Below are 13,554 nucleotides of genomic sequence, written 5' to 3' on the forward strand. Positions count from 1 at the left end.
GTGGTGGCAGTCTTAAAGCAGCACCAGTCATAAATTGGCACTAGTCTTAAAGTAGGGGTAGCTCATGTCCCCAGTGTGGAACCATTTCCCTAGTTCCACAGGGAGCAGAGCAGACCACGTTCACAAATTATTGTGTGTGCCCCTTCTAACCTGTCTGGGGGGCTACCTGAAGGACTGACACTAGGTGCAGCTCTGTTTCACCTAACTCTGAACTCAGACTGGAAAAGCTTGAAAACACTGCAAGCCAAACTTGCAAAGACTCTTGTGTTGTCAAAACACAACAGATTGCCTAAGGCAAAATCTGGGGAAAGTGTCTCTGGGAAATTAAGACATCCAAAAACAACCGTATATACTGGGGAATTTAGAAAGCCATATTTATGACCAGGGTAAGACACCTGCTTAGAAAAGACCTGAGAAGACCCTAAGCTTTCACTTTGGTCAGATCCAGTGCAAGCCTGGCTAGGAGTTGAAGGAGGCCCCCAGCACAGTCAATTTTAAAAGACTGGGAGAGCTTCTGTCACTCAAGGAAATCTCTATCAAAACAGCAGCTGAACAGAAGCTAAGGAACAAAGACTTCTGTGGCCACATCAATAAAGAATATGGCCATTGCAATAATAGTTTGGGGAAGTCACTAAACAAATGGACTTCTGCATCCTTCAACATCTAATAACAGAGTAAACTCCAGGGAGAGGAAGAATTTAATTTTCAGAGTTACCACAGTATAATAGTCATATGTCCAGTTTTGTAAAAAAAAAAAAAATTACAAGACATATAAAGCAACAGGCCCATTCCAAGGGAAAAAATGACAGAAACTTTCCCTGAGGAAGTCCATACTTTGAAATTATAGATAAAAGCTTTAAAACAACTGCCTTAAATATAGTCAAAGAGGTAAAGGAAAACATGGACCAAAAAAACCCCAAAACAAAACAGAACAAAAAACTAAAGGAAAATAATGTGTGACCAAAGTGAGAATATCAATTAAGTGACAGGAATTATAAAAAGAAACCAAATGAAAGTTTTGGAGCTGAAAAGCACAATAGCCAAAATAAAAATTTCACTAGAAAGGTTCAACATCACTTTTGAGTGGGCAGAAGAAAGAGTCAGTAAACTTGAATTGGGACAGTTGAAACTGTCAAGTATGAGGAACAGAAAGAAAAAAGAATGAAGAAAAGTGAACAGAGAAGGGAAAAAGAGCGACATCATTGAGATAGTGAAGTAGGAGACGGCAGCCTCCAGTTCCCTCACAAAGATCAACAATTAAACAGCTATTGACAAACAAAAACAGTTTTGGAGAGCTCTGGAGTACACTTAAAAAACTTTAGCAACATGGTGGGACAAAGACCCTGAGAATAACTGCACAAAAAGGGAAGGAAGAACAGCTTCATTTTGCCTATATAAATGTATCCCCCAAAGCCAGCATTGCTCAGTGCTGAGGGATATCCCCAGCTAGAAAGAGTTTCCTCCCTGGAAAAGGGAGAGTGGGGTGAGCTACCAGCTTCCTCAGCCTTTGAGGGCACTGCATGAGTGAACCACTTTGAGTTCACCCCATCCAGAAACCAGCAGAGCTGAGCCATGATGGCTAGGAACAATGAAGAGGCTACCAGTTTCAGCCACACTGTCGGGAAAACAGTGGTGGTTCCCAGTGACATGCTCTGCAGACCACCCCAGCAGCTTTCCCTACTGAAGAAACCAACGGCCAACATAGCTGCCTCAGACTCCTGCAGATTTCACCGGTTTTCCCCCACAGGTATCTGTGTTTGCTGATGCCAGCCACCTGAGTCTCCCCCAACTCTCCCCCTCACCCCTGAGGGAACCCAGGACCCACACTGGCAGCCTTCTCAGTCTTCTGTGGCTGTGTGTGAGTTCAAGACACTAGCATAGTTCCCTGCAGCTGACCCCCACCTAAGTGTGTGTGCTTGGGGATAGCCCCTCCAGCTATGCACTTGCATGCCACTGGCCTGATGCCCATTACCTACCTCCATAGCCATACGTGCATCTGTTGGCAAGATCCTGCAGCTACGGAAGTGCATGCTGACAGTTAGGGCCCCCCAGATCATTGTGAGCCTGGATCGGCCCGATTTCCTATCACTAGCCTGTATCACCAGACTCCCCTGCAGCTAGCCCCTCCAGCTGTGCAACTTTATACACTTAACCTATCTCCCAACATGAGCTTCTACTTCCATGTGACTGTGGCAAGACCTAGCAGCCATGGTAGAGTATGCTGGTAGTCAGGGCCCTGTCTGGATTTTACTTTTAATATAAATGGATTAAATTTGCCAATCAAAAGGCACAGAATGGCTGAATGGACTAAAAAAAGACCCAACTATATGCTGCCTACAGGAGACTCACTTTAACTTCAAGGACACACATAGGCTCAAAGTGAAGGGATGGGAAAAGGTATTCCATGCAAATGGGAATCAAAATGGAGCAGCTATATTTGTATCAGACAACTAGATTTCAAGTCAAAAACCATGACAAGATAAAAAGAGGGTCACTATATAATGATAAATGGGTAAATTCATCAAAAAGACATAACAATTGTAAATACATATACTCCCAACATCAGAGTGCCTAAATATATTAAGCAAATACTAAGAGATCTGAAGGAGTAACAGAGAGTAATACAGTAATAGTAGAGGAATTCAGCATCCCACTTTCAACAATGGATAGGTCATCCAGACCAGAAATCAGTAAGGAAACACTGTACTTGAACAATGGTTTAGACCAAATGTACTTAACAGACATATATAGAACATTCCATCCAACAGCAGCAGAATACCCATTCTTCTCAAGCACATATGGAACATTCTCCAGGATAGATCATGCTAGGTCAAAAACAAGTTTCAGCAAATTTAAAAATATTGAGATTATACCAAATATATTTTCTGACCACAGTGGTATGAAACTAGAAATCAATAACAGGAGTAAAATTGGAAAACTCACAAATATGTGGAAATTAAATAACATACTCCTAAGCAACCAATGGGTCAAAGATGAAATCAAAATGGAAATTGAAAAATCTTAAAACAAATAAAAATGGAAACACACACCAAAACTAATGGGATGCAGCAAAAGCAGTGCTAAGAGGGAAGTTTATAGCAATAAATGCTTACATTAAAAAAGGAAATATTTCAAATAAACAACCTAACCTTATACCTCAAGCAACTACAAGAACAAACTAAGAACCAAACAACAAACTAAGCCCAAAGTTAGCAGAAGGAAGGCAGTAACAAAGATCAGAGCAGAAATAAATGAAATAGGGAATAGAAAAACAGTAGAAAATATCAACAGAATTGTGTTGTGTTTTTTGAAAAGGTAAACAAAATTGACAAATCTTTAGCTAAACTTACCAAGAAAAAAAAGAGAGAGGACTCAAATAAATAAAATGATAACTGAAACAGGAGACATTACACCTGATGCCACAGAAATACAAAGGATTATACAAGAATACTATGAACAATTATACACTAACAAATTGGACAACCTAGAAAAAATGGATAAATTCCTAGAAACATACAACCTACTAAGGATGAGTTATTTGTTATTGGTAACAAGTAAAAAGATTGAATGATAACAAGTAAGGAAATTGAATCAGTAATCAAAAACCTCTCAACAAAGAAAGGCCCAGGATCAGATGGCTTTGCAGGTGAATTTCACCAAACATTTAAAGAAGAATTAATGCCAATTCTTCTGAAACTCTTACAAAAAATTAAAGAGAAGGGAACACTCCCAAACTCATTTTAAGAGGTCAGCATTACCCAGGCACCAAAGCCAGATAAAGATACTACAAGAAAAGAAAAATACAGGCTAATATCCTTGATGAACATAATATGCAAAAATTCTCAACAAAATATTCAATACTAGCACACCAAACTCAATAGCACATTAAAAGGATCATACACATGATCAAATGGATTTATCGCTGTGATGCATATGTTTCAACATATACAAACCAGCTTTCTGCCCATGGACAGCGCAGAGTAAGCATAGTTAAAGTCCTCCCCCACCCCACTCCACTGCCATCATGTCTTAAGACAGAGTCTCCCAAAGAGCCCAAACTGCTGCAGAAGCTCTTCACTGGAGGTTTGAGCTTTGAAACAACTGATGAGAGTCTGAGGAGCCATTCTGAGCAATGCGGAACGCTCACAGACTGTGTGGTAATGAGGGATCCAAACACCAAGTGCTCCAGAGGCTTCGGGTTTGCCACATATGCCGCTGTGGAGGAGGTGGATGCAGCCATGAATTCAAGGCCACACAATGTGGATGGAAGAGTTGTGGAACCAAAGAGGGCTGTCTCAAGAGAAGATTCTCAAAGACCTGGTGCCCACTTACTGTGAAAAAGATTTTTGTTGGTGGCATTAAAGAAGACACTGAAGAATATCACCTAAGAGATTATTTTGAACAGTATGGGAAAATTAAAGTGACTGAAATCATGATTGACTGAGGCAGTGGCAAAAAGAGAGGCTTTGCTTTTGTAACCTTTGACGATCATGACTCTGTAGACAAGATTGTCATTCAGAAATAACACACTGTGAATGGTCACAATTGTGAAGTAAGGAAAGCCCTATCTAAGCAAGAGATAGCTAGTGCTTCATCCAGCCAAAGAGGTCGAAGTGGTCCTGGAAACTTCAGTGTTGGTCGTCGAGGTGGTTTTGGTGGGAATAATAACTTTGGTCGTGGAGGAAACTTCAGTGGTCGAGGTGGCTTTGCTGGCAGCTGTGGTGGTGGTGGATATGGTGGCAGTGGGGATGCTTTGTATGCATAGTTTTATATGATTATGATATTTTCCCTTCATTCTATTAATGTGGTGTATCACATTTGTTTGCTTGTTTGGAAAGGAAGAAGTAAAAATGTCTCTTTGCTGATGACATGATCTTGTATATAGAAAATCCAAAAGACTTCACCAAAAAACTGTTAGACCTAATAAATGAATTCAGTAAAGCTTCAGGTTACAAAATTAAAGAATGAAAATCAGTTGCATTTGTACACACCAACAATGAACTATGTGAAAAAGAAATAAAGAAAGCAATCCCTTTTACAATAGCATCAAAACCAATAAAATACTTAGAAATAAATTTACCCATGGGAGTGAAAAATCGATATGCCAAAAACTGTAAGACATTGATGAAAGAAATTGAAGATGACACAAATAAATGGAAAGGTATCCTGTGTTCATGGAGTGGAAGAGTTAGCATTTTGAAAATGTCCATACTACCCAAAGCCATCTATAGGTTTGCTGCAATCCCTATCAAAATTCTGATGACATTTTTCACATCAATAGAAAAAGACAATGCTAAAATTCATATGGAACTACAAAAGACCCCAAATAGCCAAACAATTTTGAAAAACAAAAATAACCAATCTTGAGGCATCACATTTCCGGATTTCAAGCTCTATATATTACAAAGCCATAGTAATTAAAACAGTATAGTGCTGGTTAAAAACAGACACATAGACCTATGGAAAATGATCAAGAGTCCAGAAATAAACCCATATATATATGGTCAACTAATATCTGACAAGGGAGCCAAGAACACTCAATGGGGGAAACGATAGTCCCTTCAATAAGTGGTGTTGGGAAAACTGGATATCCACATGGAAAAGAATGAAATTGGACCCCTATCTTACACCACTCACGAAAACTAACTCAAAATGGATTAAGACTTAAACATAAGACCTGAAACCATAAAACTCCTAGAAGAAAATGGAAAAAGCTCCTTCACGTTGGTCTTGGTAACTTTTTGGGGGGCTATGATACCTAAAGCACAAACAACAAAAGCAAAAGTGGGACTACATCAAACTAAAAATCTTCTGCACAGCAAAAGAAACAGTCAACAAAATGAAAAGACAACCTACGGAATGGGAGAAAATATTTGCAAACTACACATCTGATAAGGGGTTAACACAGGTTTCCCCTGCTATCCAAAAGTAGAGTGTTCCTATGAAAGCTTTCATAAGGCAAAATGGAAGAAATATCTGCACTCCCATTATTCACGATAATCAAGACATGGAAACAAACTAAGACATGGAAACATCCATTGATGGATAAATGGATAAAGAAAATGTGGTGTGTATATATATGCATGTATGTATGTGTGTGTGTGTGTATATATATATATATATAATGGAATATTATTCAGACATAAAAAAGGAAACCCTCCTATTTGCTACAACTTGGATGGATATTGAGAGCATTATGCTACATAAAAAAAGTCAGAGAAAGACAAATAGTGGATGATCTCACTTATTTGCAGAATCTAAGGACATTGAACTTGTAGAAACAGAGAGTAGAATGGAGGCTGCCAGTGGTGAGGGGTGGGGGAAATGGGGAAATATTTGTCAAAGGGTACAAACTTCCAGTTATAAGATGAACAAGTTCTGGGGATTCTAATGTACAGCATGGTGACTGTAGTTAACATACTATATTGTTTAGTTGAAAGTTGCTATGAGAGTAGAGATTTAATGTTTTCTCCATAACGACAACAAAAAGGTAGTTACATGAGGTGAAGGATGTGTTAACTAATGTTACTGTGGTAAACATTATATAATATACATGTGTATCAAATAATAATATTGTACGCCTTAAACTTACACAATGTTGTATGTCAATTCTATCTCAATAAAGTTGGAAAAAAAGTTTTCAGTTTTTATGTAGTTAATTCATTATTTTTTCTCTTATGATTATTTTGTGTGTCCTCTCTACAAAGGCATCAGCTATTCCAAGGACATGAAGATATTCTTTTATAATTTTTCTAGAATCCTTATGATTTTAGCATTTATATTTAGGGCTGTGACACAAATCAATTACTTTTTGCATATAATGTGAGGCAAAGTTCAATATTTCCAAACAGTAATTCAGTGATTCATTTAAAGAAAAAAATCTTTATTAACTCAATAAAAATTTTGGTAAAATTTAGCACCTGTTTGTGACTTTAAAACAACCTCTTAGTAAATTAGGAGTTAAAAGGAACTTCCTAGACTTATACCACAGAAGTCCACCCACTGGAGTGAAGCTTCTGAGCCCCACGTCAGGCTTCCCAACCTGGGTGTCCGGCAATGGGAGGAGGAATTCCTAGAGAATCAGACTTTGAAGCCTAGTGCGAATTGATTGCAGGACTTCGACAGGACTGGGGAAAACAGAGACCCCACTCTTGGAGGGCACACACAAAGTAGTGTGCGCATCGGGACCATGGGGAAGGAGCAGTGACCCTGGGGGAGACTGAACCAGACCTACCTGCTGGTGTTGGGGGGGTCTCTTGCAGAGGCGGAGGGTGGCTCTGTTTCACTGTGGGGACAAGGACTCTGGCAGCGGAGGTTCTGGGAAGTGCTCCTTGGCGTGAGCCCTCCCAGAGTCTGCCATTAACCCCACCAAAGAGCCCAGGTAGGCTCCAGTGTTGGGTTGCCTCAGGCAAAACAACCAACAGGGAGGGAACCCAGCCCCACCCATCAACAGTCAAGTGGATTAAAGTTTTACTGAGCTCTGACCGCCACAGCAACAGTCAGCTCTACCCACCACCAGAGCCTCCCATCAAGCCTCTTAGATAGCCTCAACCACCAGAGGGCAGACAGCAGAAGCAAGAAAAACTACAATTCTGCAGCCTGTGGACCAAAAACCACAGTTACAGAAAGATAGACAAGATGAAAAGGCAGAGGGCTATGTACCAGATGAAGGAACAAGAAAAAACCCCAGAAAAACAACTAAATGAAGTGGAGATAGGCAACCTTCCAGAAAAAGAATTCAGAATAATGATAGTGAAGATGATCCAGGACCTCGGAATAAGAATGGAGGCAAAGATTGAGAAGATGCAAGAAATGATTAACAAAGACCTAGAAGAATTAAAGAACAAACAAACAGAGATGACCAATACAATAACTGTGGTTATGCAGCCAAAACTAAAATAAATAAATTTTATAAATAAGTAAGTAAGTAAAAGCTGAAATGTGGCAGGCAGGTAGGATGCAGCGCAGGGACAAGGAGGGGAAGCTGGCCATCAGCGAGCGAAGGCGGCCACGGAGGGCCAGCACCACCCCGAGGGCCGGCTTCCCCACAACCTAGCCCCGCCGCTCCAGCTGACAGCCCCCCGGGCCCACACCCTCAACCTGTGCTCTGCAACCACTGCACTGCTGGCTCTCCCCCGCCGTTGCCTCTGCGTCGGGAGCTCGGTGCAGCAGGAAGGCTGGCCTCACTGCACCTGCCTAACTTCTCTCACAGTCCAAGACCAGCTTGTACTCACCGCCTCCAGGTAGCCCTCTCTGATACAACTTCAAGCCTCCAGGCCTGCCCATGTAATATTTGGGACACACTTAAAAAGAAGTATTCGATGTTTATGTGAAACTCGAATTTAACCGGGCATCGTGTATTTTTTCCAGTTTTACTGAATTACAATTGACAAATAAAAATTGTGTATTTTTAGGTGTGCAATGTGAGAATTTGATATACATAAACATTGTAAAATGATTACCACAATGAAGTTAATTAATACACCCATCACCTCACATAGTTACCGTTTCTTGGTGTGTGGTACGAACACATAAGTTCTACTCTCACAGGATACTTCAAATGTACAGTAAGTCCAGTATTATTAACTACAGTCACCATGCTGTTAGATCAGTTACAAGATGAATATGGTCTAGGTATCCCATATTTTTATTTGCTGACTCTGGGGACTTCGGGGGCTTGTACTTAGCAACTCTCATTCTTGGGGTGATTTCCTGACCACCAAATTCCTTCACTGAGTCAGTACCTGATGGCCCAATCCCAGAAAACTAGCCCAGGCTTCTATCAAAGACCGACGAATTTCCAGCTTGTATTTTTGCTCTTAGAGAACAAAGAAAACACTCTCCATACCTGCCAGGTAGCAGGGTAAGAACAGAGAAATACCCTACCAGTTCCCACAGATCAACTGGTCTAAAAAAACAACCCCCAGAAACACACAGAAAAAGAAAGCCACTTCAAACACCTCCTTGATTGGGTTCACACTGTGCCCCATTCCTGTATGCAGACTGTGAACAAACAGGTCAGGCTGGGATGCTCACGAGGGCCTGGCTTGAGCCCTTCTCCTCATCAAAACCAAGAAAACAAACAACAACGCTCTTGCTGATTCAAATGGATACATGTGGCCCAACCTCATTAAAGAAAACCCAGAACTGGGATAGCCTCGCATCCCCTGCCGTGCTGGGGCCAGTCTGGGCTCCTAGCTCCGCGGAAACCAGGGGGAGAAGAGGCATGAAAGAGGAACATACTGCAAGTCCCCCCCGTGGAGGGGGGTGTCAGGCAGGTGAAGCTGGGAGAGCCGCATCACCCCACTCCATCCCACTCCACTCACTGTCGAAACAGACTCACCTACAGTGGTTCTCAAAGCGGGGTCCCTGGACCCACAGCTTCGCCATCAACTGGGGACTTGTGAGAAATGCAGATTCTCAGGCCCTAGCCCAGACCTACTTAATCAGTAACTCTGTGGATAGTACCCAGCAGAGAGAGAGAGTGTGAGACAGCCTTACTGAGGTGTAACTGGCAAAAATAAACCACTCATCTTTAACAAGTACACTGTGATAAGCTTTGACATCTACACCCGTGAAAGCTTTGGCACTCAAGACAATGGACACATCCATCACCCGCAAAAATTCCCTTTCATAATCCTCTCTCCCCTCCTCCTGCAACCAAAACCCCAGGCAACCATTGACCTGTTTGCTGTCACAGCAGATTCGTTTGCATTTTCTAGAGTTTCAAATACATGGGATTATATGGTTGTACTCTTTCATCTGAGATTTCTCACTCAGCACAATTATTTTGAGAGCCATCATGTTCTTGGATGTATCAGCAGTTCATTGTTATTACTGAGTAGTATCCTACCTTTATGGTTTTCTATAATGAATTCATCCATTAACCTGTTAATAGACATTTTGGGTAGTTTCTAGGTTTTGGCTACTACACATAAAACTGCTAATGAACTTTCATGTAAAATAAATTTTGCACGGATGTACACTTCCATTCTCCTGCATAAATACCTAGGAGTAGACTAGCGTGCCACGTGGGAGGTGTATGTTTAACTTTGTAAGAGCCCGTTTTCCAAGATGGTGCACTATTTTCCACTCCCACCAGCAGGGTATGAGAGCTCCAGTTACCCCAGATTCTCACCAGCATTGGTACGATCAATCTTTTCAAGTGTAGACACTCTAGTAATTGTGTAGTAGTTATTTCATCATGGTTCGAGTTTCAATTTCTTTAATGACTAAGGATGTTTAATATACTTTCACATGCCATCTAAGTATCTTCTCTGGGGAAGTCTATGTTGAAATCTTTGGCCCATCTTTTTTGTTGGGTTATTTATGAGTTCTGAGAGTCATTTATAAATTCTGGATTCAAAGACTTTTTCAGATATGTGATTTGCAAGTATTTTCTCCCAGTCTGTGGCTTGTATTTTCATATTAACAGTGACACGCAAAGAGCAGAAGTTCTTAATTTCAACAAAGTGCAATTCATCAATTTGTTCTCTCATGGACTGTGCTTTTGGGGTCATATCTATGAAGCCTTTGCTTGATCCAAAGTTACAGAAATTTTCCTCCTGTTTTCTTCTGGAAATTTTATGATTTTAAGTCTTACATTAAGGTCTATGATCCATTTTTTTTGGTCGATTTTTGTACATGGTGTGAATTTGTGGACTGAAATTCTTTTTTTTTGCATGACGAGACCAAATTATTCCAGCACCATTTGTTTCCCTGACACGTATGTTTGGAAAAGGGCTTCAGAGTAGAAATGATTCACTCCCCTCTGCCTGGTAAGCTCCTACTCATCCTTCAAAACCCAGGTCAGATGTCCCCTTGGCTAAGAAACCTTCCCTGACTGAGGCCAAGTAGCTTTCATCTATCCTCTGGTGTACAGAATGTTGTACAAACTCTGGCATTTTTCTTATCCCACACGATTGCATTAATTCCCAAGTCTTTCTCTCTTGATAGGGTGAAAATTCAGGGATGAGGACCATAATCCCAGCACTCAGCACAGGCCTGGCACAGGGGATGATGGTAGGAGTGGGGGTGGGGGTGGGTGACTCAAAACAATTTTTAAAATATAAAAAAATAAATAAAAGAATAAACAAGTGAACAATGTGCTTTTTTAAACAACCGAATACCACCTCTCAAGGCCCTACTCACAGGCCCCATCTTCCAGGAAGCCACATTAATCATCAACAATATTTCCTAAGAAAACTGCCACTGACTGATGTAATCCAAGCCCAGTGCTAGCTGCTTTCTGCACATCATTTCATTTAATCCTGACAACAGGTCCATGAGGCAGATACCGCTAGCTACTGTTGTTATTTTACCGAAGAGGACACAGACATTCAGAGAGGCTAGGGTCCATGCCGGAGGTCTCATATCCAGTAAGTGTCAGAGCCGGGGTTTGAACCCAGACAGCCTGTCCCGGAGACCGCGCCCTTACCTCTACACAAACCACCTCCTGGTTCCCTTTATTAGCACAAGACTCATTTCCCTGACAAGCCCAGGCCCCATAAAGGCAACCCTGCCTCCCCCACGTGACCAGCCCTTGCCAACTACTCACCCCAGTGGCAGAGGGACGAGCCACACAGGGGACCCTCCCATCTTGGCCATGGGGACACAGACACCCACTCACACCCAGAAGGACCTCCTCTTTACCTTAGGCCATACGCCCATGCCGAAGGAGCTGCTGTCTGCCAGCTGGTGCAGGTACAGTTCTGTCCTGGAAACAGAGAGGGGACCAGAAGTAAGGGAGGACCCACCCACACCAGTGGCCTGGCAGGGCAGGTGGGCATCATGGCACGGGGCTCCACAGAGTGCCCCAGGTGGCCCCGGGGTCTGCCTCAGGCCCTGGCCCTGCCTCCCAAATATTCCTCACTTGCTGCCCTCAATGGGCCCTTCTTAAGTGAAGGCCTTCCAGAAGCTTCCTTACTCCTCAGTTACCCTGCTCTGAAAACTGGGAGTTTCCTCTCTAATCTGCCCTCTCTCCAAAGGGTAAGGTGCCCCTCTGGCCTTAGCCAGGAGGCTCAGGACAGGTTGGGCCTGCCCTTCAGATGGGGGTGGAAGGCAGGAGACAAATGATGGGGGACGCAGAGGCAAACTGAAAATTATCACCCCTCGCCTGGGGTGAGCACTCCCTGGAGCTTCACTAGATAGAACCTTACTCATTCGTTCAACCGATGAGGAAACCAAGGCTAGAGACAGGGAGCCACATGTCCAAGAATTCACAGGAGTCAGCGAGGGGCAGAGATGACTCCCTGGGCCACCTCCCCCAGAAGGCCCTCCCAGATGAGTCTTCTGGCTTCTCTGCTGTTCCACCTGGTGCCTCCTCGCCCTGAGCTACCTCAGGTGCACCCAAGGCTCTCACAGAGTTTAGGAGCTTCTGGAAGATTTGGGGTCTGCTGTTCCTTGCCCACCTCCCACGCTGCTGTCAGAACCTGTACCAAAATGTCACCGTCACAGCAGACATCCACCACCACCCCCCAGCGTGTATGAAGAGCCATATGTGAATGATCTCACTTAATCCTGTAAGGTCAGTCAAGGTACTATTTCCACTTTACAGAGGAAGAAACTGAGGTTCAGAGCAGGTGACACCTGGTCAGGTTCACCTAGCCCAGGAGCAGTACCAGGCAGCAGGAATCAGAGGCCAGATTCCTAACCACTGGGCTCCACTGCCTCTCAGCTCTGGGCAGAGGCAGGGCTGGGGCCCTGGAGAGCGGAGGCCCTTTGTCTCACTGCCCTCGGCCGTCCCTGCTCAGCCCAGTCGCTCACCTGAGATCCAGGTCCAATCTGGCTAGCATCTGGGAGAAAACCTCGAAATTGCCTTCTTCCAGCTGCCGGGCCACGTGGCTCTTCTCCAACAGCATCGTCTGCCAGGGGAGAGGACAGGCGCCGGTCAGCACGAGGCCCCGCTAGGCTGCCCGCACACCCCCACCAACCCCCAGGCCCACTCTTCGAGGCAGCACCTCAGGCCCCAACTTGGCTGGACGCCTCCAAATCAAAACGTGCCAGGCCTTTGTCTCACTGATTCAGAGTCCACGCAGGCAATCTACGAATGCAACGGGCTCATTCCGATGAAGGAATCCAAGGGTACTAACGATTAACCCAGAGCCGCCCTCCAACACACTCTTATGCAACCGAAGCCCTTAATAACTTGACCCACATGGTGATGCACGGTAGACTTTCAGGGCCGGGACAGAAAGGGATTTATCGTGCACCAGCGAGTCTGGGTATTCTCCTAGCTCCACATACAAACAACCCTTCTAATAACCTAATCCTGTTTTCTGTTCAAACAGAATGTTTGCGGGGGGAAGGGGAGGAGCCGGGTGATTTCAGAGAGAGGAACAAACAGGCCATGTGCCTGTCACACACGGGCTGCCGCAGAAGGCCAGCGAGCGCCTGTTTAATTTCAGCTTACGCTTTTAAGACCCAGCTAATGAGCGGCTGAATTATGTATCTACTCATGAGTATTTCATCCCTGTGATACTCCGAGGCACAGACGAGCCGCCGTGCTCGGGGAGGAGATGTCTGGGCACTGAGCGAGGTGGGGAGGAGCTGGCC

The 13,554-nt window shown here is 43.6% G+C and overlaps 1 protein-coding gene across 2 annotated transcripts in view; it reads right to left on the bottom strand.

The window, feature by feature from the left end:
- LOC103014975 (unconventional myosin-XVIIIb-like) overlaps nt 1–13,554 on the bottom strand; it is a 44,675-nt gene that overhangs the window by 8,473 nt on the left and 22,648 nt on the right. For both annotated transcript variants that reach the window (XM_057527294.1, XM_057527295.1), the window contains 2 exons: nt 12,766–12,863; nt 11,653–11,716 (listed from right to left, as the gene is read on the bottom strand). In XM_057527294.1, coding sequence (XP_057383277.1) covers nt 11,653–11,716; nt 12,766–12,863 — 162 coding nt within the window. The remainder of the gene's footprint in view (nt 1–11,652; nt 11,717–12,765; nt 12,864–13,554) is intronic.

Source organism: Balaenoptera acutorostrata, chromosome 13 (genome assembly GCF_949987535.1).
Source record: "Balaenoptera acutorostrata chromosome 13, mBalAcu1.1, whole genome shotgun sequence".
In the NCBI taxonomy this organism is placed as follows: domain Eukaryota; kingdom Metazoa; phylum Chordata; class Mammalia; order Artiodactyla; family Balaenopteridae; genus Balaenoptera; species Balaenoptera acutorostrata.